This window comes from Rhinatrema bivittatum, chromosome 7 (assembly GCF_901001135.1).
Source record: "Rhinatrema bivittatum chromosome 7, aRhiBiv1.1, whole genome shotgun sequence".
Taxonomy (NCBI): Eukaryota; Metazoa; Chordata; class Amphibia; order Gymnophiona; family Rhinatrematidae; genus Rhinatrema; species Rhinatrema bivittatum.
In genome coordinates, this window is record NC_042621.1 from 119,795,496 (window position 1) to 119,822,547 (window position 27,052).

The 27,052-nt window shown below is 44.5% G+C and overlaps 1 protein-coding gene across 4 annotated transcripts in view; it reads left to right on the forward strand.

Annotated features, from left to right (window-relative positions):
• Positions 1 to 27,052, forward strand: part of LOC115095409 (transmembrane protein 150A-like) — a 235,356-nt gene that overhangs the window by 167,835 nt on the left and 40,469 nt on the right. For all 4 annotated transcript variants that reach the window (XM_029609021.1, XM_029609022.1, XM_029609023.1 and 1 more), the window contains one exon: positions 26,059 to 26,186. In XM_029609021.1, coding sequence (XP_029464881.1) covers positions 26,059 to 26,186 — 128 coding nt within the window. The remainder of the gene's footprint in view (positions 1 to 26,058; positions 26,187 to 27,052) is intronic.

A 27,052-nucleotide genomic window follows, 5' to 3' on the forward strand; every position in this document is an offset into this window, starting at 1 on the left:
ATGAAAGTTACCTGGATAAAACTTATCAGGCTAACTTACATGGGATATTTCTCTATGTAAAAAATTCTACTTAGCCAGATAAGTCTTATCCGGCTAAATTAGACCTGATCTATAGCAGGTCTAACTTATCCATTAACTTAGCCAGATAAATCCGAATATCAGCACTTATTTGGCTAAGAAGCACCGGCTACTACTATCTACTTAGCCGGATAAGTCACTAGTTAACCAGCTATAGGTAGCACAGAATATCAGGCTCTATGTCTCTAATACCGACTAGTAAAGTTGGATTTGTTTTTGTTTAGCTATTGCATAAAAGCCCTTAACCTAAACAGGAAGAGCTGTAAAATGATCCAGTTGCTAGAGAGAGACTATGTGCATGGATTTCTGTGTGAATTTCTAATTTCTGTGTTGGAGTGTGGGTTTTTTGCGTAATTATCTACGGATCTCTGCAAGGTGCACATGTCGAATGGATGGAATATCTACAAGGATCTAAGTGCATGTGTAGCATAGGCATTAGAACGAGGGGGATTGCAGGGACCATGGGCCCTCCAAATGTCCGCTGGAAGCCTCATTGATGGCAGATGGGATGGCACACATTAGGACCTTTCCATCATCGCCACCCTGATCCCCTCACTTACCCTCCCTGCTCCCGGAGGATTGCGGCCTTGCAGAGCTTCGGGCTACTTCCTTCTCGGCTGCCAGCACGTGAACGATGACATCATCAGGCACTGACAGTGGAGGAGAAGGAAGCAGCCTACATGGCAAGGCTGCAATCCTCTAAAAAAAAACAAAACAAAAAAAACCCAAAAATAAAACCCAGGTCTGGCTGGACTGCTGTGGAGTCCATCTTGTGGAAGCCGAAGTAGCCCAGGCTGCTGAGGTGGCTAAAGAAGAAATCCAGTCCCCTGCCACAGAAAATGAGGCCCTCAGTGCCTGCCTGCATGCATGAGAGAGTGTCTGCATGTGTATATGTGTTTGTGTACACAATTACAATAAGGTGACTACTGCGTGCTGACAAATGTGAAAAACAAATTGCACCCAAAATAATTGTTAATGCACAAGTCAGGGCCGGCGGTAGCACTAGGTGAACTAGGCCTGAGGCTAGGAGATCGACCATTAGGGGGCACGAGCCATGTTGGGGCCATGACTGGCGGCACCACCGCTCACGGCTCCACATGGCTTGCGCCCCTTAATGGGGGGTTGGCGGTGCAACCAAGGATGGCGGCGCAACGAGAGGGGGTGAGTGCAAGGCAGTAGGTGCCTAATCTCCTTGCATCGGCCCTGACACAAGTGGTTTATTGTAGAGGAAAAACCTCAGATGCCAATATCTAGGCAACATGTGCCTTGCATAACATAGGTTAAAGCACCATCATCAGTTAAAAAACCTCCTCAGCTTTTGTTTTTTACTTCTTATAAACCTTATTCCAAAATTTATTTAAACAAATTTTATATGCGACATAAATTTATGCTTTGGTTACTTAGTGGGCCACTGCTGGTGTTGTTCAAAAATACTTCATACAATCGCTACTGATAGTGCTCAAAGAATGAAGTACACTTTCTCAAAACGTATCTTTAAATATTCTGCTCCATCATGTTATCATGTCTGAATGCTCTGTCCAGTGGAATCTTGTGCGAAACTGAAAATGGTTAGGCATTTCAAGTGTGCATCTTGCCATAGAAGTAAAAAACAAAAACTGAGGTTTTTTAACTGATGATGGTGCTTTAGCCTATGTTATCCAAGGCATGTGTTGCCTAGATATTGGCATCTGAAGTTTGTGCATTAACAATTATTTTGGGTGCAATTTGTTTATCATGTATGTGTATGTTTGCTTGCCTGCATGTGTGCATATGTATGTGTGTGAGAGTGCCTGACTGCATGTGTGTGTGTGAGTGCCTGCCTGCAAGTAGGCAGGCACTCACACACACACAATGTTTGTAAGAGAGTGCCTTCCTCTGTGCTTGTGTGTGTGTGTGAGAGAGAAGTTCCTGCCTATGTGTGAAACAGTGCCTGCCTATGTATGTATGTGAGAGAGTGCCTTCCTATCTGCCTGTGTGTAGGTGAGACAGTGCCTATATCTGTGTGTGTTTGTGCCTGTTTGCCTGCATGAGTGTGCGAGTGCCTTCTTTGCTTGCCTGTGTGTGCATAAGTGCCTATCTGTGTGTGTGTGTGAAAGAGTATGTGGAGAATGGTTTAGAGAATCAACATGTGGTGTGAGTGTGAGAGAAAGAAATGATGATGTTTGTGATTTGTATGGCCACCCTCCTCCCATTCCACAATACTGTCAGGGTAACTGATTTTTAAATCTTTCCTAGTTTTAATTTCTGTTTTTTTGGGGGGAAATATTAAATCAGTTATGTGAGTTTTTAATTACTGGATGTTTTATTCGTTGGCTGCTGTGAAATATTTATTCCTTTTATTAAAATGGTTTTGCTATTATGAATGAACGAAGCTTGGAACAGAGTTGGGGTGGAGCTGAAGTGGAACTTGGTTACCCCCTCAATAAAAAAGGCGTTCTGCTGCCGATGAGGTATAGAATTAAAGATGTACAACACTGAGTACTTCCAGGGAAATTAACTTTCACTCATTCTGTGAAAACATGGCAGTTTTATATTTAACATGCCATTCGATTGGTGGCCGGTGGAGCTCATGCAAAACAGGAGTTATATGAGCTCATAAGGAGCAGTGTGTAGCTAAGAAAAAGGTTGAAAAATTCAGTTCAGTTACTCACCTTGGAAAGGTGTTGAGGTAGTGTGATTTGGTTTGATAGATACCAACATTTGTTAATCAAGAGAGCAGTGAGTCACTCTGGCTAACTAACTAAGTGTTAAGGTTGTATGTTTGATTTGAATAGGTACCATTTTTTGTTAATCAGAACAGCAGTGAGTCACTCAGGAAAACTAACTGAAGTGTAAATCTCCAAAGGGATTGCTTTGCACTAATTTACCTTAGAAGCACATTATAAATTACAAGGGAAGAGTTCAGTAACTCACATTCCAGTGGGAGCACTGAGAGGAGAGGATCACCTTGCTGGTGGCTGAAAGGAATCAGTAAGTTTTTGCTTGGGACATTGTCTTTTTAAAAGTATTGGGGCAAAGTTAACTATTTGGGAATATTATTTAGGGTTTTTTTGTGTTTGTGCTTTTAATAATCTGTAAGGCAGTGAATAAACAAGTTAGACTATATTTTTAAATAGTCAATAAGGCAGCTAGTAAGCAGTAGGTAGTATGTTTATTTTTAAAAGTCTGTAAGGCAGCTAGTAAGCAGTAGGTAGTGTGTTTATTTTTAAAAGTATGTAAGGCAGCTAGTAAGCAGAACTGAGTGTTTGTATTTAAAAAAAACCACACACACAAAAACCCCCACAAAAAAGTAGCCAGAAGCTAGAAATAAGCTAGGAGCAGTGTATACCTAAGTAAGTTGAAAAGTTCAGTTCAGTTACTCACCTTGGAAAGGTGTTGAGGTAGTGTGATTTGGTTTGAATAGGTACCAACATTTGTTAATCAAGAGAGCAGTGAGTCACTCTGGCTGAGTAACTGAAGTTAGACTGGTAACATGCCTACCTGGTGCGAAGGTGGCGGACCTCACGCGTCACCTAGATAGGATTTTAGATAGTGCTGGGGAGGAGCCGGCTGTCATGATACATGTAGGCACCAACGACATAGGAAAATGGGGAAGGGAGGTTCTGGAAGCCAAATTTAGGCTCTTAGGTAGAAATCTTAAATCCAGAACCTCCAGGGTAGCATTCTCTGAAATGCTCCCTGTTCCACGCGCAGGTCACCAGAGACAGGCAGAACTCCGGAGTCTCAATGCGTGGATGAGACGATGGTGCAAGGAAGAGGGATTCAGTTTTGTTAGGAACTGGGGAACCTTTTGGGGAAGGGGGAGTCTCTTCCGAAGGGATGGGCTCCACCTTAACCAGGGTGGAACCAGACTGCTGGCTCTAACCTTTAAAAAGGAGATAGAGCAGCTTTTAAACTAGACAGTCACTCAGCAGTGCATGGTTCGGAGAGAGGTATCTTCAAAGGATACTAATGATGCATTAGAATTAGGGCATCCTGACAGTGAGGTTCCAATAATAAGAAAAGTAGTCCAAGTGCCTGTAACTAAAAACTCAGCTGAGCTAAAAAATTCTAACTTATCCCTATCAATTAAAAAGCAGAATGAAAATACAAACAAAAAACAAACTTTGAAATGTTTGAAATGCCAGAAGTCTAAGAAGTAAGATGGGAGAATTAGAATGTATAGCAGTGAATGATGACATAGACTTAATTGGCATCTCAGAGACATGGTGGAAGGAAGATAACCAATGGGACAGTGCTATACCGTGGTATAAATTATATCGCAATGATAGAGAGGAGCACCCGGGAGGCGGTGTGGTGCTTTATGTCCGGGATGGCATAGAGTCCAACAGGATAAATATCCTGCATGAGACTAAATGCACAATTGAATCTTTATGGGTAGAAATCCCTTGTGTGTCAGGGAAGACTATAGTGATAGGAGTATACTACCGTCCACCTGGTCAAGATGGTGAGACGGACAGTGAAATGCAAAGAGAAATTAGGGAAGCTAACCAAATTGGTAGTGCGGTAATAATGGGAGACTTCAATTACCCCAATGTTGACTGGGTAAATGTATCATCGGGAAACGCTAGAGAGATAAAGTTCCTGGATGGAATAAATGATAGCTTTATGGAGCAATTGGTTCAGGAATCGGCAAGAGAGGGAGCAATTTTAGATCTAATTCTCAGTGGAGAACAGGATTTGGTGAGAGAGGTAACGGTGGCGGGGCCGCTTGGCAATAGTGATCATAATATGATCAAATTTGATTTAATGACTGGAAGGGGGACAGTAAGCAAATCCACAGCTCTCGTGCTAAACTTTCAAAAGGGAACCTTTGATAAAATGAGAAAAATAGTTAGAAAAAAACTGAAAGGAGCAGCTACAAAAGTAAAAAGTGTGCAAGAGACATGGTCATTGTTAAAAAATACCATCCTAGAAGCACAATCCAGATGTATTCCACACATTAAGAAAGGTGGAAAGAAGGCAAAACGATTACCGGCATGGTTAAAAGAGGAGGTGAAAGAAGCTATTTTAGCCAAAAGATCTTTATTCAAAAATTGGAAGAAGGATCCAACAGAAGAAAATAAGATAATGCATAAACGTTGGCAAGTTAAATGTAAGACATTGATAAGACAGGCTAAGAGAGAATTTGAAAAGAAGTTGGCCGTAGAGGCAAAAACTCACAGTAAAAACATTTTTAAATATATCCAAAGCAGAAGGCCTGTGAGGGAGTCAGTTGGACCGTTAGATAATCGAGGGGTTAAAGGGGCACTTAGAGAAGATAAGGCCATTGCGGAAAGATTAAATGATTTCTTTGCTTCAGTGTTTACTGAAGAGGATGTTGGGGAAGAAGGTTTTCCTGGGTAATGATTCAGATGGACTGAACCAAATCATGGTGAACCTAGAAGATGTGGAAGACCTGATTGACAAACTTAAGAGTAGTAAATCTACGGACGCCGGAAAGATGGGCACTGTGAAGAGTAGTAAATCACCCGGACCGGATGGTATACACCCCAGAGTTCTGAAGGAACTAAAAAATGAAATTTCAGACCTATTAGTAAAAATTTGTAACTTATCATTAAAATCATCCATTGTACCTGAAGACTGGAGGATAGCAAATGTAACCCCAATATTTAAAAAGGGCTCCAGGGGCCATCCGGGAAACTACAGACCAGTTAGCCTGACTTCAGTGCCAGGAAAAATAGTGGAAAGTGTTGTAAACATCAAAATCACAGAACATATTGAAAGACATGGTTTAATGGAACAAAGTCAGCATGGCTTTACCCAAGGCAAGTCTTGTCTCACAAATCTGCTTCCCTTTTTTGAAGGAGTTAATAAACATGTGGATAAAGGAGAACCAGTAGATGTAGTGTACTTGGATTTTCAGAAGGCATTTGATAAAGTTCCTCATGAGAGGCTTCTAGGAAAAATATAAAGTCATGGGATAGGTGGCGATGTCCTTTCGAGGATTACAAACTGGCTAAAAGACAGGAAACAGAGAGTAGGATTAAATGGACAATTTTCATAGTGGAAGCGAGTGGGCAGTGGAGTGCCTCAGGGATCTGTATTGGGACCCTTACTTTTCAATATATTTATAAATGATCTGGAAAGAAATACGACAAGTGAGGTAATCAAATTTGCGGATGATACAAAACTGTTCAGAGTAGTTAAATCAAGAGCAGATTGTGATAAATTGCAGGAAGACCTTGTGAGGCTGGAAAATTGGGCATCAAAATGGCAGATGAAATTTAATGTGGATAAGTGCAAGGTGATGCATAGGGGAAAAATAACCCATGCTATAGTTACACAATGTTAGGCTCCATATTAGGTGCTTATACCCAAGAAAGAGATCTAGGCATCATACTGGATAACACATTGAAATCGTCGATTCAGTGTGCTGCGGCAGTCAAAAAAGCAAACAGAATGTTGGGAATTATTAGAAAGGGAATGGTGAATAAAACGGAAAATGTCATAATGCCTCTGTATCGCTCCATGGTGAGACCGCACCTTGAATACTATGTACAATTCTGGTCGCCACATCTCCAAAAAGATTGTGATGGAGAAGGTACAGAGAAGGGCTACCAAAATGATAAGGGGAATGGAACAGCTCCCCTATGAGGAAAGACTAAAGAGGTTAGGACTTTTCAGCTTGGAGAAGAGACGGCTGAGGAGGGATATGATAGAGGTGTTTAAAATCATGAGAGGTCTAGAAAGGGTAGATGTTTTTTACTCTTTCGGATAATAGAAAGACTAGGGGGCATTACATGAAGTTAGCATGTGGCACATTTAAAACTAATCAGAGAAAGTTCTTTTTCACTCAACGCACAATTAAACTCTGGAATTTGTTGCCAGAAGATGTGGTTAGTGCAGTTAGTATAGCTGTGTTTAAAAAAGGATTGGATAAGTTCTTGGAGAAGTCCATTACCTGCTATTAATTAAATTGACTTAGATAATAACCACCGCTATTACTAGCAACTGTAACATGGAATAGACTTAGTTTTTGGGTACTTGCCAGGTTCTTATGGCCTGGATTGGCCACTGTTGGAAACCGGATGCTGGGCTTGATGGACCCTTGGTCTGACCCAGTATGTCATGTTTTTAAGCCTTGCTCTGATATCAGCCGAGTGGCAGAATTTTATGTGAAGTGCTTGTAGAGCAACCACTGGCCCTAACAATGTAGATGGAGCTCCAATAATATACTTTGTACGTGGCAGCACCAGGGTTTGCACCAGAGAGCAAAAGTCTGAGGTGTCAAATAATGGCTTTAGTCTGCAAATTAATCACAGCTTAGAAAAACCCAGCTGTAGCCACGGCTTTAATTTGATCACAAAATGTAAGATTAGTCTCCATTAGCACTCCCAAATGTTTTTGCATGTGGTCCCAACTAATGCAAGTTGCACCTGCTATTTATGTACACAGAAAATGTTCAGGAAAATTCATGCAAATGCAAGTCTGTGCATAAATGCAAACCCTTCCCAAACTCTGCCCCAAGAATGCTCTGCTCAGTCCAGGTAAACTTACACGCCAACAGGCTGTTACGCTCTGGGTTGGACCCTTGTCCTGGAGCAGTGGAGAACGACTCCCTGGTAGGGACCAGGAAGCACCTGTCCCCAGGGGGCGGAGCACTGGAGGAGACAGAGGCTAGGATGAGCTTCACCACTGGAAGACCGAGGTCCCCCCGGGAGAAGCCCGTAGGGACCCGGGCCGCTTGGACTTAGGTGGGCCTTGCAGGATCTCCTGGAGAGATGATAGACAGGCGTACCCACAGACAGGAGAGGAGTGCGGTCAGGTTCGAGACTGGAAGTCAGATGGAGCAAGGAGGACCAGAAAAGCGTAGGTGATGACAAGGCTAGGGACAGAGCCAGAATCAAGAGATGTGGTCAAACAGGCAGAGGTCAGAATCCGGGAGTCAGTCCGTGGAGTGGTCAACAAAGCAGAGGTCAGGTTCTGGAGGTCAGACGAAGTCACAGGCAGGCTGAAGTCAGAAGGCAGGCAGCAGGCAGAGTAGTCAAGGAACAAGCCAAGGTCAGTACCAGTAAGACAGTCTGGAGATACTACCTGGGGAGACGACAGACGAACACAGGAACAAGAGGACACTGGAATGGAAGGATGCAGGAACAAGGCTGGAACAGAAGGATCCTGGAAAGAGACTGGAACAAGGCTCAGAACGCAGTGACAATATAGTACAATACTAACCCGATTGCCAAGGCAAGGAAGTGCAGGCATGGACTTTCTTATAGCAGGCAACCAGGGCGCGCCGCGGAGCTAAGACCCGCCCCTGGGCGGTCCATGTGCTCATAAGGGCGTGGCCAGCGCCATGGAAGGCGCCAAACTCCGACGTGAGGCCTGGTGCGCAGTGGAAGGCCCAGCAACTGCCACCATGGGACGCCAAGGCCTGGAAGTACTTGCAGCTGCCGCTAGGGAGGCCAACCCGGGACCCGCTGTGGAACCAGAGAGGTGAGCAGGTCTGTGTGCGGGCCGGAGGTGGACGGGGCTGTACGTGAATAAGTTTAACCACATGTTTGGCAGGTCATTTCTGTGAGTATGGCACTGGTTTACTCACTGAGATACTTTTGAAAATTGCACTAATGAGTTTAGGTGCACTGGTTTTAAAATATTCCTTAGGCTTTTTAAATCACCTGGATCAGATGGTATACACCCCAGGGTTCTGAAAGAACTAAAAAATGAAATTTCAGTCCTGTTTCAATTAATTTGTAACCTATCATTAAAATCATCCATTGTACCTGAAGACTGGAAGGTGGCCAATGTAACCCCGATATTTAAAAAAGGCTCCAGGGGTGTTCCGGGAAAAATCATGGAAACTGATATAAAGAAGCATGGACATGGGTTAGGGGGAGATGAACATACATGGATCAGCAACACTGTTATTCTCAAGTTTGTATTCTTATATCAGCTATGCGTTCTTATTTCAGCATCTAATATAGCCTTATTCCAGATGCAGGAGTAAGCCCTCCGTATAGCCAGCCGTATAGGCGTCCGTAGAGGAACCGGAGCCTCAGGATGCTTAGCGGGTGCCCATCTCTCCAGCGTCTGTGTCTCCGCCTTTACCGGCGCCCATCTCTCCGGCGTCCGTAGAGGCGTCCCTGTCTCCGCCTTTACAGACGCCTATCTTTATGGGCGCCCATCTCTCCAGCATCCGTAGAGGCATCCGTGTCTCCACCTTTACGGACGCCTATCTTTACGGGCGCCCATCTCTCCGGCGTCCGTAGAGGCATCCCTGTCTCCGCCTTTACGGGCGCCTATCTTTACATAAGAACATAAGAACATAAGAAAATGCCATACTGGGTCAGACCAAGGTTCCATCAAGCCCAGCATCCTGTTTCCAACAGTGGCCAATCTAGGCCATAAGAACCTGGCAAGTACCCAAAAACTAAGTCTATTCCATGTTACCATTGCTAATGGCAGTGGCTATTCTCTAAGTGAACTTAATAGCAGGTAATGGACTTCTCCTCCAAGAACTTATCCAATCCTTTTTTAAACACAGCTATACTAACTGCACTAACCACATCCTCTCCCTGTTTTAATGTAACTTCTCTTTTCCACTTATACGTTAATTGATTTTTCCCCTTGTTCTAATGTAAACCGGTACGATAAGACCTGGTCTTGAGTGTCGGTATAGTAAAAGAAGTTAAATAAATAAATAAAAATCCTCTGGCAACAAATTCCAGAGTTTAATTGTGCGTTGAGTAAAAAAGAACTTTCTCCGATTAGTTTTAAATGTGCCCCATGCTAACTTCATGGAGTGCCCCCTAGTCTTTCTACTATCCGAAAGAGTAAATAACCAATTCACATCTACCCGTTCTAGACCTCTCATGATTTTAAACACCTCTATCATATCCCCCCTCAGTCGTCTCTTCTCCAAGCTGAAAAGTCCTAACCTCTTTAGTCTTTCCTCATAGGGGAGTTGTTCCATTCCCCTTATCATTTTGGTAGCCCTTCTCTGTACCTTCTCCATCGCAATTATATCTTTTTTGAGATGCGGCGACCAGAATTGTACACAGTATTCAAGGTGCGGTCTCACCATGGAGCAATACAGAGGCATTATGACATTTTCCATTTTATTCACCATTCCCTTTCTAATAATTCCCAACATTCTGTTTGCTTTTTTGACTGCCGCAGCACACTGAATCGACGATTTCAATGTGTTATCCACTATGACACCTAGATCTCTTTCTTGGGTTGTAGCACCTAATATGGAACCCAACATTGTGTAATTATAGCATGGGTTATTTTTCCCTATATGCATCACCTTGCACTTATCCACATTAAATTTCATCTGCCATTTGGATGCCCAATTTTCCAGTCTCACAAGGTCTTCCTGCAATTTATCACAATCTGCTTGTGATTTAACTACTCTGAACAATTTTGTGTCATCTGCAAATTTGATTATCTCACTCGTTGTATTTCTTTCCAGATCATTTATAAATATATTGAAACGTAAGGGTCCCAATACAGATCCCTGAGGCACTCCACTGTCCACTCCCTTCCACTGAGAAAATTGTCTATTTAATCCTACTCTCTGTTTCCTGTCTTTTAGCCAGTTTGCAATCCACGAAAGGACATCGCCACCTATCCCATGACTTTTTACTTTTCCTAGAAGCCTCTCATGAGGAACCTTGTCAAACGCCTTCTGAAAATCCAAGTATACTATGTCTACCGGTTCACCTTTATCCACATGTTTATTAACTCCTTCAAAAAAGTGAAGCAGATTTGTGAGGCAAGACTTGTCCTGGGTAAAGCCATGCTGACTTTGTTCCATTAAACCATGTCTTTCTATATGTTCTGTGATTTTGATGTTTAGAACACTTTCCACTATTTTTCCTGGCACTGAAGTCAGGCTAACCGGTCTGTAGTTTCCCGGATCGCCCCTGGATCCCTTTTTAAATATTGGGGTTACATTTGCTATCCTCCAGTCTTCAGGTACAATGGATGATTTTAATGATAAGTTACAAATTTTTACTAATTGGTCTGAAATTTCATTTTTCAGTTCCTTCAGAACTCTGGGCTGAATACCATCCGGTCCGGGTGATTTACTACTCTTCACAGTGCCCATCTCTCCGGCGTCCGTAGAGGCGTCCCTGTCTCTGCCTTTACGGACGCCTATCTTTATGGGCGCCCATCTCTCCAGCACCTGTAGAGGTGTCCCTGTCTCCGCCTTTACGGACGCCTATCTTTACTGGCGCCCATCTCTCCGGCGCCCATAGAGGCATCCGGAGACACGGGCGCTGATCTCTATGTCCATGTGTGGAGCCTCAGAGAGGCCCAGGGATGGATGGATGAATGGTACAGTTAAACCGAAACATATCACATACCTCCTCCGGTCTTGCTGCTGGGTTCTCTGGTCGGATGGGTTCTCCTTGCTGCGGGCCCCCCCCTGTTCACCTCTCCAATCTGCGAGCATTTCCAGCGTTTCCAGCGTTTCTCAGTCGAGCATTTCTCATTCTCCTTCTCAACCGAATGAAAAACAGCGCCAGAGCAATAATATACATGTTGTCCATGGCGCTGTCCGGTACGAAGCTCACCGAACACCACACTAACGCCAGGGTAAGGGTATGCAGTAAATTAGCAGGTTAAAGACGCGGCAAAATAGCTGGTTAAAAAGGCGATAATCGGGGCGAACATTACTGTATCGGAGGGAATAGCTAATCCAATCGTTAACATATCATATACATACCGCGGGCAGAAAGGGATATGCGTCGATTTCAGTAAGCAGTAAGGACGCGTAAAACTGGATACTGAATCGCGGGTTAGACAAACGTGTCCAAATTGTGCGTACAAAGCGGGTTAGAAACAGGGTAACCTCGGCCGCGCTTTACTGTATCGGCCTGATGGAGTGGCAGTTATAATCCTAAACAGAAGGCACAGGAGTAACCTGAACGGAGCTGAAGTTATAACACAGAACAGCTTGCTGGGCAGACTAGATGGACATTTTTGGTCTTCATCATCCATCATTTACTATGTTAATATGTAATACTGTCTCTGTGTATTTAAATGTTGCCTTCAGCCTATTTGGGAAAGATGGATAAAAAATAAATTTGATTTGATTATGCTGGGAATCCTGTGCTATGCTGCTAATAGTTTACTTTAGCTTTCAGTTTGTCAACTGCTAATATAATGGCTAGGGTTAACCTAAGTTTTCTTGGTAATAATCAACACAGCTTTCTTCTGTATGTAAGAATGAGGGAATTTAAACAGTGTAATAAACAGTCTTCCCAAGTTTGTCTCTTTTATACCTTTGTGTTCTCTATTCTGCTGGATGACTTGCTGTCAGATTCTAGCTGAACAAGCAGCTGATTACAATAGTGCTGAGCTCATGGTTTGGGGAAGCAGAATGGGGCAATGTGTGTATTTTGCATGCTCATGGGTAATGTCTGTTGATAAGACATCCAGAGTTTTGGCCAACAGTGTCTCGAGACACGATGGCCTTGGCCATTTTCAGTACCAAGTGAGAACGCGGTGTCCGGGGCTCTGTGCACAGTCAGCAAAGACTTTAACCCCCTAAAAAAAAAAAAAAGCAGTTCACGTGTTTTGCATTCTAAGTTTACTTTAAACATTGGCTTGGACACCTAATCGATGGCACCTTGATAGTACATTATGCTACCAGCAGGATCCCTTAGCATAAAAACCCAAGCTTCTATTTGTACAGTTCCTGGCGTGGGTTCTTCCTTCCTGTGTAGGTCAGTCTTGTCCGGCAGTAGTGAAACTTTGACACTGCATTAACATCTGTACCTCCCAAACGAATTTAGAGTGACATCAGAGAAGCCATGTAAGGAGCTGTATCCTGCTTTTTCAGTCATAGTCAGTTGGCCTTGCCTATTGCAGGTGCAGGTAAAGAGGAACAGGAGAGAAATGAGAGAAAAATCCTGCAAAGAGGTCAGGGGCGGATTGTGGGAAAATAGTGGCCCGGGGGATTTTTCTCCATACTGGCCCATGGGTACCCAATTACACATACAATTTGGTGAGTCACCAAATACAGAATAAAGAGATCATAAAATATACACAGAAATGCACAGACAAACTGAACTGGAAATCACAACAAGCTAGACTGTATGTAATGCAGCAGTGGAAAAACAGAAAATATCATCATTCCTCATAAAACATCAAACAATAAAATCAAGAACTATAAAACATCACAATAGGAAAATCATACTAAAAATATATATATTTCAAAACTGCTGATGAATAGAACCTCCAGTAATTTAACTCAGGGAAATTTTCAAAAATTTGTATATAACATCAATAAAATATTTAAAAAAGAGCAGACATCAAATAATATTCAATAATTAAAACTAATAAGGATTTTAAAAAGCCCCTGCTGTCCCCTTCTGTGGGAGCTCTTGATTTCCAGTCACCCTGATATTGTCGAGGATTACGAGGTTATCTTCTCTCTCACACACATACTCACATGTCCATTCTCTCTCACACATACACTGTCACATACATACACATTCATGCTCTTACATCCACCATAACCTCTCGCTCTCACTGACACTGACACACTCTCAGGTTCTAAGACACTCTCTCCCCCCTCCACACACAAATTCTTACTCCCTTGGATTTTCTCATACACACTCATGCTCTCACACTCACTGGCTCCCTCACATACACACAAACACACACACCCAGGCAAGCTCCCAGTCATTTTCACACCACTCCCTCCCCATCTCCCAGGCAGGCACACATTCATTCTCACACACACAGACCCCCAGGCAGGCACCCATGCATTCACACACATACACCCCCAGGCAGAGTCCCATTCATACACATGCACACACTAAAGGCAGACCCCCCTCTCTTTTGCCAGCAACCTCGGAACCTCTCTCATTCCTCTGCTGCCACTGTCACTGCTGCCACATGGCTATTGGGGAGGTGCCAATTGCTGCTACTGACACTGAAGCCCATGCTGCTGCCTCCTCTGTGCAGGCCCTGTGGGCTTCCACTTTCTCCATGCTGATCTCGTACATTGTGAGATCCGCATATAGAAAGTGCTATTCTTGCACATTCCCAAAGATTGCATGTGCCAATCACTAAAAAATAATTAATTTTTTTTTTACCTTTGCTGTCTGATATTAGTTTTCTAATTGGTTGGTCACAGGCTTTTTTTTTCCACCTTCTCTTTCTTATTTTTTTGCCAATTCCTTTATATTGTCTTTTTTTTCTATTTCTTTTCTCTCCATCTTCTTCCCTCAAACACACACTCAGGTTCTCATTCTCACATGCATTTCTCTCTCTCACACACACACAGGCTCTCACTGTCACATGCTCTCTCATATAAAATCATTCATACACACAGTCTCTCACTGGCACATGCTGTCTGACTCTCACACACACACACACAGGCTCTCTCTCACTCCCACATGCTGTCTTGCTCAAGCACAGGCTCTCACTGTCACATGCTCTCTCTCATACAATCATTCATACACACACACAGGCTCTCATTGTCACATGCTCTCTCTCATACAATCATTCATACACACATACAGGCTCTCACTGTCACATGCTCTCTCTCATACAATCATTCATACACACACACAGGCTCTCACTGGCACATGCTGTCTCTCTCACACACACAGAGGCTCTCACATGCTGTCTCTGCAAACATTCAGGTCCTCACTCTCACACACAATCTCTCAACTCATCTCATACACGCACACATACACACTCTACAGACCCTCAGCCTCTCTCTCACCTCTGGGCCTCCTCTTCGCAGGTCACCGCAGGATGGGCTCTGCAGCGGCCCTGATCTTCTCGGGCCGCGGCTGCCCTGCTACCGCACCTCTTCCTCTTCTCGGGCCGCTGCGACTTGGGATTCACGGCGGCCCGTAAGCGCTGCTCCTCTTCTGCACGCGCTGATATTCCTCCTCCTTCCTGCCCACGCGGCTCCGGCAACGTTTACTTCCGGGGCTGCACAGGCAGGAAGGAGGAGGAGCATCAGCGCGTTTGAACGCGATCTTTTTCTTCGGGCCGTGGTGACGTGAGCCTCACCACGGCCCTGCCCATCTGCCTGTCGCTGCGCCGCATGAGCCTCCCTGCGCCCGGGGGCATTGGCTCCCCTCGGGATACCACTGCTCGCAGCGCCCCCGGGCCCAGGCCTAGTGCTTCCACCGGCCCTGCCCGCAGGTTTCTCTTCAGGCCGCAGATGCAGCAAACCCTCTTCTTGTCTTTGGCCGGGAAGTTTAAAAAAAAAAAAAAATCACGTGATGAGAGCGACCGGCCCACCAGGGAAGCCCGATCCCCCCAGTAGGCTAATCCGCCCCTGAAAGAGGTGTAAGAAAAGCAGGACTGGATTGGCCAGACAAAATTGATCCGCCTTAAGTGAGGACATTAACTGCAACTGGCCATTGTACAGTACACTAATCAGAAGTGTGTGTGTGTGAGAGAGAGAGTGAGAGAGGAGGAGGTTGGAAAGGCTGGGTCACTTTTTAAGCAGGGATGGAAGAGACCTATAAGGAATAAGTAAAGCAAGGAAAAGAGAGCAACGTTGCAATAGCACTTGCTGGGGTCAATAAGAAGATTGGGATGGAAAACAAGTATGGAACGGGGGCGCACAGACTGTACCTGCCGCTTCACGTCTGACTGAGATCATGCTTTCCATGATAGTAGTAATGATTAGGGCAGCTGGATGTCCTGTTTATGCAGCACAGTTCTATTTTTTTTTTTTTTTAAAGGAATTGTCCTATGTCCTTTTAAGCAAGAACAAGAATTACAATTGCTCTCTCTTTCAATCTTGTCATACGTGAAAAAAGAAATTAAACTGAAATTTTTTTTGCAACCCTGGCAGTTTCCTCCTGCTCCTCTGTAGTTCCAGCTCAGTTGGAATCAAGTTTGGGATCCGGCACCATAAGTCTCCATTTACAACTACTTTTTTACCCTATTTTATATCCCCTTCCAATATTTAGTCCAGTCATCCCAGTGACAGTCGTCATGCACTGGGGCTCCTTTTAAATCTGGTCACTAGGTATCAAGCTTAATCAATGACTATGACCCCTCTTCCCCTCAAGGAGCTGTGAATGCTGCCTCTGCAACATCTCCAGCCCTGGCCAAATCGGGGGATGCTGAACTGGGAATCAAACCCAGATCCCTCCACTTTGCAGTACACATCGCTGCTACTGAGTTACCGGGCCAGCCCACAACTGAATTCATTCATGACACACATGGGTAGATGCAGGTTTATGAAAAGGAGGATGCAAAAGGTATGGTATATGATCATCATCCTGTTCCATCCCCCTTCTCTATCTTCTGCCCCTTTCAGGTTCCCCCTCCATTTCTTCCCACAGCTGGGAACATTTGATTCTGCCAGGACAAGCAGGACAGTAGTTCTCACATGTGGGTGACGTCATCAAACGGAGCCCTATCATGGAGCGTGCCATAATCCCTGCAGCCACAGGGGTGTCCCTTCAGTCTCTTTTTTTCCGCGCTGCAGTTTGCCTCGCGGTTAGGAGCTCTGTGAGAATTTTCTCAATTTTTTTTCCTCACGGAATACATCAAAGTTTTCTTCACAAAAAGTTCCCTCATAGGGGTCTCCCATCATGACACCATTCCTTGCCGCTCGGTGAGTCATTTTTCACCATCTCCGGTCAGACCCTGCTACCCGGTCATCGGTTCCCGTAGGCCATTGTCCTCCTTTTCTCGCTATGGCGATGGGCTTCAGAAAATGTCCAGAGTGCCCACACACGATGTCCATTACTGACCCGCATAATGTTTGTGTGCTGTGCCTCGGCTCAACACACGATGTACGTCTGTGTCCTAGCTGCGCTCCAATGACCCCAAAGGGCAAGTGTGCCCGATTGTATAAGATGGAGTCTCTCTTCAAAATAAAACGGACTGCATCGGCTTCCACACAGTCATCACCGGCAGGAACTTCTTCATCCATCGATAAACCTCGCTGGGAGCAGCTAGGGAGCGGTGATCGTCCTTCACCGACACCATCCAAGTCATCGATGGCGTCTTCCTCGGTGCCAGAGAAGGCCCAGGCCGAGCACCGAGGGAAACATCTGCACCAGCACCGATGTGAATCCACGCCCGGTGCCGACACCACATCAGCCTCGATGGCTATCGAGCCGATTGTGAAGAGGGCACGAGCAAAGGAGCCCCTGTCCTCCTCTGTACCCGAGACCCTGAGGTGATCCCTACCAATACCGGTGCCGGGTACTGAGCTCCCACAGACTCCTGTGGAGGTGCCAATTGTGCCTAAGCTGCCTCCCCCTGTAGCTGTGTTATCTACACCGGCTTTCAGGGAGGACCTGGACGGACTCATCCGCCAGGCAGTCCTCGATGCCTTTCGGAACCTGCAACCACCATCGATACCGGTTCCGACACCAGAGACATCAATCTTCACACCGCTGCTCGACAGACTTGACACCATCATTGGTGCCTTACCGACCCAACCTGCACCATCGGTACCGGGTCGACCTTCTGATCCTCCGAACACCGATACCCATTCCGGGATCCTCGGAGAATGAGGACATGGACTCTAGTCCCATTCCAGCCCCACTTCCACCAATGCTGAAACCGGTTCCAGATCCATTGGGGCTCTCGGGATCGAAGCATCCACATTTCAGGTCGATGCCATTGATGCCGTCTAAATCTTCATTGGTGCCATTGCATCTTCCATTGATGCCACCGAGGCCTTCTTCGATGCCTTCACGTCCTGGAGCATTAGACATTTTCCCTCCCTCAGGGTCTCAACCAGAGCCCCATTATAATCCATGGGAGGATGTTGACATGGACTCTTCTATCAGAGCCTTCTCCTCCAGAAGAAAGGAGACGGTCCCCCCCAGAAGACCTCTCCTTTGCTAATTTCATAGATGAGATGTCTGAAACCATCCCTTTCGACTTGGTCACCGAGGAAGACACCCGTGACAAGACATTAGAAGTCCTTCAATTCATAGATACCCTCAAAGAAATTAAGGCAATTCCAGTCCATGAAGTACTTCTGGATCTGTAACATCGCCTATGGGAGCATCCTTGCACTGTCCCGCCAGTAAATAGGAAGACAGATGCAACATATCTGGTTCAGCATACACCAAGTTTTCAGAAGCCACAGCTTCCTCACCAGTCAGTGGTAGTGGAATCTGCGCAGAAGAAGCCCAAGAGACTGCGCCCTCATTCTTCAGCTCCCCCTGGCAAGGACCACAGATTTTTGGATGGTCTACGTCAAAAAAATCTTTCAGGGCTCTATGTTAGTGTCACGCATTGCTGATTATTAACTATATATGACACAATATCAGAGAAACCTGTGGAAGCAAGTCCAGGGGATAGCAGACACTCTCCCCCAGCAACAACAGGAGAACCTCACTGCCATTGTACAAAGAGGCCTTGAGGCAGGAAAACATGAAGTCAGAGCTGCATATGATTCTTTTGAGACAGCTTCTCGACTAGCAGTGACAGGAATCAGTGCCACAGGAAGCAGGAAGCAGGAACCGTCTGTAGAGATAGAGCAGCAGGATTCAGCAAGGAGGGAACTTGTTGCCGATTAGAGTCAGGCCCCGATGGTGCTTAAGAGACCAGGTCTAATGATGTCATCAAGGGGAGACGCCCCTGAGGTTCCCACCCTGGCATCCTCACAGGAGGGCCATGAAGGGCAGTCGCGCCTAGGAAGGTCTGGGAGAAACATGGCAGTCAGTGGCATCCTCGCTGCCCTGGAGAGTCCTGAAACAGAGCCATGAGGGTCGGAGGTGGCTAGCCACAGCTACAAGTCTTCCTAGAGGCGAAAGAGAAGCGAGGCACAAAGTAATAGCGGTCGCAGCGATCTGCGACCGACGGTCATAACAGTGCTGTTTTGGTGTGGAGGTTTACTGTATTGTAATTGTAATTCAGTTTACCCAAGGCTTTCTGAGGTCCAGGCCCACACCCAGCAAGCATTAAAATAGGCCCTACTGCCATGAGAACATAAGTGCCATGCTGGCTCAGACCAAAGGTCGATCAAGCCTAGCATCGTCTCCACCAGTGGCCAGGCCCTAAAAGATTCAATTTCTTGCTGCTACCTCCCTGTGACAAATGGTGGGTCTCCCTGAGTCAAATGGTTAATAATTATGGACTTTTCTTCCATGAACTTGTCCAAACTCTTTAAATTCATTTATGCTAGCTGTCGTGATCCCATCCTCAGGCAGTGAATTCCATAACTTGATTGTGCATTGAGTGAAAAAAAACAGAGACAATTGAGGCAGGATATGATTGAGTACTACAAAATTGTGAGTGGAATAGAACAGGTAAATAAGGAACAGCTATTTACCCTTTCAAATAACTCTAGAACTAGGGGATACTTGCTGAAAGTAACAATGATGGTTATTTGTAATGCAGAATCCATCACTGTGTATGTAAAATTAGGATTATTTTTCCCTATGTGCAGTGTTTTGCTTTTGTCCATATCAAATTTCATCTGCCACCTAGACGCCCAATTCTCCAGTCTTGCAAAGTCCTTCTGTATTTCCTTACAATCTGCCTGTGTTTTAATTATCCTGAATATTTGTGTATAATCTGCAAATTTGTTCCCTTCACTTGTCGCTCCCCTTTCTACATCATTAATAAAAAGTTGAACAGCACTGGTCCCAGGACAGATCTTTGGGGCACACCACGATTCACCTTTTCTCCATTGGAAAAAGTGACCATTTAGTCCTACTCTATTTCCTGTCTTTTAACATCAAGACAACACCTCCTATCCCATGGCTTTTTAGTTTATTGAAAAAGAGTCCCATGTGTTTTGTTTTGTGTTTTTGGCAAGGTTTTCTGATTGGCACTACAGCAGCACATGTAAATATAATGTACATGTTGTGATGGTTTTACCTCTGAAGACTTTACTTGTATGTCCTTCTTCATGTAAATTTATTTATAAATGCATAAATATTCATTGTGCATGGGGCTGCAGGGGGTGTATAGCTGTAAAGTTCATCTATGGTGCCTAATGCTCTTACACCAGCCCTGACTGCACTGGCTCCACGTGGGAAAGCAGGAGTCCATCTAGAGCTGTGCTGCTTTGGGTCAGTGGCTCTCCCCATCCACACTCATACTTTGTGTCATAAAGTGGGTGTGGGTGTGGGTGTGAGTCTTTCTGACACATACACTCTCTGTTGCTCAGACACAGACACATCCATATACTGAGAGCAACAGAATGTGTAATGCATGAGTCTTTGTTTTCAGAGAGAGAGAGAGAGTGTGTGTGTGTGTGTGTGTGTGTGTGTGTGTGCGCCTGCCACTGGCTGGCAGTGAGGTTGTCTCAATATTTGGCAACTGATTGAAGAGCTGATTGGTGGGCAAGCGACTAACACCAGATCAGGAATCCAGGATATATATATATATATATATATGAGAGATGTAACCAAACTTGTGGGGAGCCAAATAAATTGCATGGATGGAAAGGAGATTGCAACTCTGTTCTCTCCTGGTCTAGGATGAGCTCTACTACTTAATTATTTAGGAAAAATGTGAAATCAATGTTAAGAGATTTTTTTTGGCTCAATTTTGCCAAGTTCCAGGTCACAACAAGGGGTGAGCTGTTGGGAGCTGTTGAAACACGTGCTGTAGGGACAAATTATGATGAAGTCAGATACCTCCATAGGCTGGTTCTGAAAAAAATCCCCCAGGCTGATAGTTTCCTGCAGTCCACCCCTGGGTACTTACATTCTCTTGTTAATAATAAACGAATGAGTAACAAATTATCTTTTGTCCTTGTTGTTGTTGTAGTTCTCTGCGTTCTGGTGTTTTTAAGTTAGGCTATGGGGTAGATTTTAAAAGGAGTTGTGCGTGCGTCCATGTGAGCACGGTTCCCGGCGTGTGCACATGGACATGCTGATTTTATAACCTGCGCGCGCATGTTATAAAATCTGTTGCCCGCGCTCACATATGTGCCAGATTTTAAAATCTGCAAGTGTATGTGCAGGCGGCATGTGCAGGGGGTGAGAATTTAAGTAAATTACGTGTGGTGATGCAATTGGGCCTTCCTCAGTTCCCTCCCAGTCCACTCTAATTAAGGAGTGGACTGGGAGGGAACTTCCTTTCACTAACCCTACTCTTCCTACCTCTTCCTCTCTCCACCCCGACCCCTAACCTAGCCCTAACTATCCCCATTGTTTTTGTTTTTTACTTACTGCTCTGTTGGAAAAGAAACGATTTCCATGCGCCAGCCAGTTGCCAGCGTGTGCTTCCCCGGAACAGCAGCTAATGGCCACTGTCCCAGCCAGCCTCTGTCCCACCCTGACCACGCCCCCCGGCCTGCTCCTCTTTCAGGGCCCAACACTTGTGTGCCTATCGGGACTTACGTGTGTGGCTGGACCCTTATGAAAATGCGCGTGGTGCGCTCAGGGCCCAGCCACACACATAAATCCCAATTTTTACGTGCATGGCCTTTGAAAATTCGCCTGTGTATGCATTTTTGAATAGTCAGGTTTTCAGCTCACATGTAAATCTCTTTCTTTCTGGTATCAAACATAACATCTCAGGTAGAGAATTCCAAAGCTGTGGACCCGCTATGGAAAACACACGCTCTCTTATTTGCGTCAGATGTGTGCTCTGTACTATTGGCAGTCAAGAGTCCTTTATTTTGAGATCTTAGTGTTCGATGGGGTGTGTTTATTTGTAGTGTCATGCCTATCAGACCGGTGTTACTGGAGTGTATGACTTTGAAAATTAACGTTAGTACTTTATAATAGATTTGGGATTGTACTGGCAGCCAGTGTAGTGATATCAACGAGGGAGTGATATGATCAAATTTCCTTGCTCCTAATACATTTCTCGCTGAAGCATTTTGTAGCAACTGTAATGGTTTTAAGAGACATGCTGAGAGGCTGAGTAAGAAGGAGTTACAGTAGTCTATGTTTGAGAAAATTAGAGTTTGTAAAACAGAGCGGAAGTCCTTGACAGTTAATAATGGTTTCAACTGATGTAATATACACAGCTTGACATAGCCTGCTTTAATTATTTTATTTATGTGCATTTTCATCTGTCTGGATACCTAAGTCCTGTACATGATCTGAGGGAGTAAAATTACCCATGTCTAGAGGCAGAGGTTTAACTATAGAAGGATTTCTACTCAACCAAATAATTTCAGTTTTTTTAGTGTTTATTGTTAGTTCTTGCCGTACTGCTTTCATATAGGTTGAGAGTGTTGATGCTGTAGTTTCAAAAGATTTGGAAAATGGGATGTAAAACTGTATGTCATCAGCGTACAAGAAGAAGGTAATTCCTGACTCAGCCAGTAATCTGCACAGAGGGAGCATATAAATGTTGAATAGTGTTGCCGAGAGGGACATCTGTATCAATATGGAAAGTATCAGATATGTGATTGCCTAATTTGACTTGGAATATCCTATTAGATAGAAGGGAAGAGAACCATTTGAGAATGCTGCCATCAATCCCAATGTTGCTCAGCTGATGGCATAACAGGGTTTGGTCCACAATGTCGAAGGCGACTGTTAAATCAATTAGCACAAGAAAATAAGATTCATCAGCATCAAACCCACATAGAACAGAGTCCATTAATGAGATGAGTAAAGTCTCAGCTGAGTGATGTTTCCGTAATCCCAACTAGAGAATATCTTGGTCTTCCAAATGGTTTACAAGTTGAGATAACACTGGTTTTTCAAGCACTTTTGAAAGAAAAGACAAATTGGATAGTGGACGGTAGTTGTCTCAATCGTCAATTCTTCCAATTTTATTTTTTAGGATTGGTTTTATCACAGCTTGTTTTGCCCCACGGGGAACAAATCCTTCTGAGAGAGAATGATTAATTAAGGTTGCTATTGTTGGAGTGATAACGCTGTGTACTTGTTTCAAAGAACTAGCTGGAATTGGGTCACGCGGGTGTATAGCAGGATTAATTTTAGTAATGATTTGACTAGTTTCGAGATTGGTTACTCTTTTGAGTGTGTTCCATTTAGCCAGTCCATGTGTTTCCTCAGGTGCTTTTGTTGACGAGCAGGTGGGGAATTGCATTTTCAACCTACTGATTTTAACTAAAAAAAGAAGTGGCATATTCATTACATGTGTCCTTTGAGAAGTTATAGTTTCTTGAGGTGGAGGATGATGAGTCCTTGATTAAGTGTTTAACAACTTCAAAGAGCAATTTAGAGTTAAATATAACCCCGTTAATCTGTTTAGCATAATTTTTTTTTTTGCTTTGTTAGAGATTTATATTTTCCTAGGGATTCAGAAGATGGGCATTTCTGCCATTGTTTCTCAAATTTTCTAAGGGTCTTTCTTAAATCATCCTTGTACCATGGCTTCTTTTCTTTAGAGGTGTTCTTTTCTTTTTTAATAATTTTCGTCTGGATTGGACTTAGGTTTTCAGCTATATCAATGACAATCTGGACCCAGGAATCAAATGCTGAAGAGGCATTAGCTTGATTTAATTCCAGTAGCTTAGTTTTGATTGAATCTGCAAGTACATCCATTTCTAACTTTTTTCTGAAGGTTAAAAGTTTGATTATTATTTACATTATTTTGAGCTGGGGTTGAGGAAAGCTATTTCTGTTTTTATTAATTGGTGATCTGACCAGGGCAATATAGTGTGGGAGGTATTGATTAGACAGTTATTGTTATTGGCAAATATTGGGTCTAGAATATGACCTGAGTAGCTTTGGAAGCAAATTGTGACCATCCAAGTGCTTCCATTGTCGCTAAAAACATTTCACATGCTGCGGTTTTAGGTGCTCTGTCTACATGTAGGTTAAGTCTCCTACAATTATGGTAGAGTCTGGTGATGGACACTCCCTATCCAATAATTTGATTTTAAGTGAGCAGTCTTTTTGTAGTATTCCTGGGGGACAATAGACCGTTCCTATGTTTAGTAGAGGTGATTTTAGAATTGCCACCTCCTAGGGAGGATTAATCTCTACCTTGTAAGGTTCTGGCTTAAGTTCTTTTACATTAATTATTAATAAATCCTCCACCTTTTCGTTTAGGTCTAGGAAAATTAAATACATCATATTTGGGATGTGAAATTTGGTTTAAGAGCACATTATCTTTGTCATTCAGCTAGGTTTCAGAAATGCAAAATTAGTAGGATGTAAATCCTCTAACAGGTCATTTATCAGAAGGATTTTTTTTTTGATAGAGACTGAACATTTAATAAGAGGTAGCGTAAACATAAAGCAGGAAGAGATAACGGAAGAATTGTTACTTATAGGGAGGACTAACTTTGCGATCCTTCTTTGCTTCTTTCTTGGGATATTCCCTGGCTCTCCATATATGCCCCATCCTTGAATAGATTCGATGAAGTGTGTCTGATCCATGACTGTAAAGGGTTACCAGGGCATAATTGATATAGCACTTTAGGCGCTCATGAAGGGGCAAGCTCCTTTGTTGTGCTCCTTCTTGTGTGCACCTACGGCATCGCCATCGCCGCATTCAATCTCCTTCAGTGGTGGGCGGTCGCAGCCCCGAGGGCGTCAGCGTCTCCCACCTCTCTCTTCACAGGACAGGAGGGAGCATCCCTCATTTCTTGTCCTGCGAAGCTGGCGGTTTTGCTCCGCCGGAGGAGGAAGCCGGTGTCGGGGGGCCAGACGAGATCAGCGCCAGCCGCGCTGTCTGGCGTCGACGCTGCGTTCAGTCTCCTCTGGTGGAGGGCTAACTTCTAGCTTCCATACAAGGTTCTGTAGCAATCCTGCTTGTTTTGTTTTTACAATAGATGCTGAATTGTGTTCCCGGGCCTGTGGCCTTTTCGTTGAATCCAGGGAGCCAGTGTCGTTTTGGTATGGCAGATTTGCTGTATAGGTTATATAGTTTATCCAACTAACTTTAACACAGGTGTATGGGCCGACCAGTCAGAGTTATCCAGCTTACTCAGCTCTTCCCTGAGCTGCCCATTCCCTGCCCCTGAGTTATCTGGCTAAATACTTATCCGACTAAGACTGCTTGAATATCAGGATCTATTTCATTATCTGATATAGAATATAAATTAATAAGAAAGTAGTTCCTTGAGAAGTGGTGGGGTGTGGAGGAAGAGGATGATTGGGCCTGCAGGTCTACAAGGAGTTGTTTGTTTTTTTTCCCATGTAACCAGATATATTTTGAATGTAGCCAGTTAAGGCTAAAGTTGTCCTGGTACACGTACCCGCATAACTGCAAACCTAACCAATTCTATTCAAACAGAACCAGATAAGTTTAAAAGTTATCCATTTAGTGTTACCCTGATAACTTTAGGCGAGTATACTCAGCGGGAGACTTGTCTGTGACAGGTTATCCTGATGACTTTAGCAGGATAACTTGCCTGCTCACTGCTTTTCTGTGCTGCGTACTACAAACTGCCTGTGCTCCAGGGCTTGCAATACAGAGTTTGTGCAGGCCACCAGCCCTTATGCCAGGCACAGACATTTGCAAGTTGTATGTGATCTCTGGACCCCATTCCAAATGCACAGGCTGCCCATGACTTCCCCATCAGGGGCCCAGACTACAGACCGCTTGAGGCCCCTGCGGCTTTCACTAGGGGCCCCTGCTGCATGCTGTTTTCTTCTGGAGCCCTTGGTTTGGGAACTTCTGCAAGCAAAACGTTTGTCAGCTGTGATACTCTCTGGCCCTGCCTTCAAGCATGTAGAAGCTTGACCTTCTGGTGGGGACGGGAGGTCAGATCAAATCCCAGATATTCAAAAATCACATCCTAGGCTGTATCTCCAAATCTTAAAGGTAAACTCTCCCCTGCAACTCCTAAACTTCTGCGTTATTGCCCTAATAAAATTGTCAGTTTCACCTTGTCTGAAAGATACCCAAATCACTCTGTGTTAAGCCCTTGCACATGTCAGCTTTTGCACCTATTAAGCTATGAAATCTTTTGAAACAAGTTTGAAGCTGCAGAATTAACTGTCTTTGGCCATTATAAAACCCCTTTAAAATTGGTTTGAAACCATTTTCAAAGGCATTGAGATGAAGTTTAATTGAAGGAGACTTTGCAGGAAGATTCTTCTCATGTATTGGCTTAAGCTCTGTACAGGTTTAAGACCATATCCTTAGAGAAACCAGCAAGTGATCCGATTCTTCCTCTCTCTGCAGAGGTGTTGGTGTGCCTGCTGAGATACGCTCACGTCATTGAGTGTTATGGTCCATCCCTTCTCAACACGCTGGCACTGGTTGTTGGCTGGATCTGTGCTGCTGGGCTCATCATGGTTGGCAACTTCCAGGTAAGAATCTTGCATGAGGGTGAAGTGAGGGGGCAGATGGAGAATGGTGAGTAGAATACCCGCTGGGTAATGGTGTAATGCAAGCTGTCTGAGTGTAGGCCCGCCCAGCCAGGGCAGTCACCACTTCCTTTACTGAGATGATCTCTGTAATGCTCCATTGTACTGCTTTGGTGTTTCAATGGAATTATCACTTTTTCAGCCTGACAATTTCCTCCTGCTCCTCTGGGATTCCAGCCAAATCAGATCCAGGGCTGAGATCTGGCAATTACCCAAGGATTTTCTCCTCTGTTTTGTGCGAGTCCTTGGCCAGGGGCCATGCACCATGGCTCCATTATCCAGCCACTAGGTGTCGCTGTTGCAAGATGCCTGTGACTGCCTGGTGCATGGTCTGTGAGTGCTGCTTCCACAGCATGCCCAGCCCCTGGCTGACCCAGGAAGTGGAATGTTTGAGCTAGAAATGAAACCCAGGTCCCTCAACTTGGTAGTGCACAGCGCTGCTATGGAACCCCACTGACAGGTCTGTTTTTTCCCCCCACATTTTTAACTGTCCTCATATCTGGCTGAACCATCGCATAGGAACATCAGAAATGCCATGCTCGATCAGACTGAATGTCCTTCAAGCCCAGCATCCTGTCTCCAAACTGTGGCCAATCCAGATCACAAGTACCTGGCAGGATCCCAAAGAACAGATGCAATTCTTCTTGCTTGTAACCAGGATAAGCAGTGGCTTTCCCAGGTCTCCATGGCTAATAGTGGTTTGTGGTTTATGGACTTTTCCTCCAGAAACTTGTCTAAACTCTTTTTAAACGCAGGCTTTCACCACATCCTCTAGCAACAAATTCCACAGTTTAATGCTGTGCTGACTG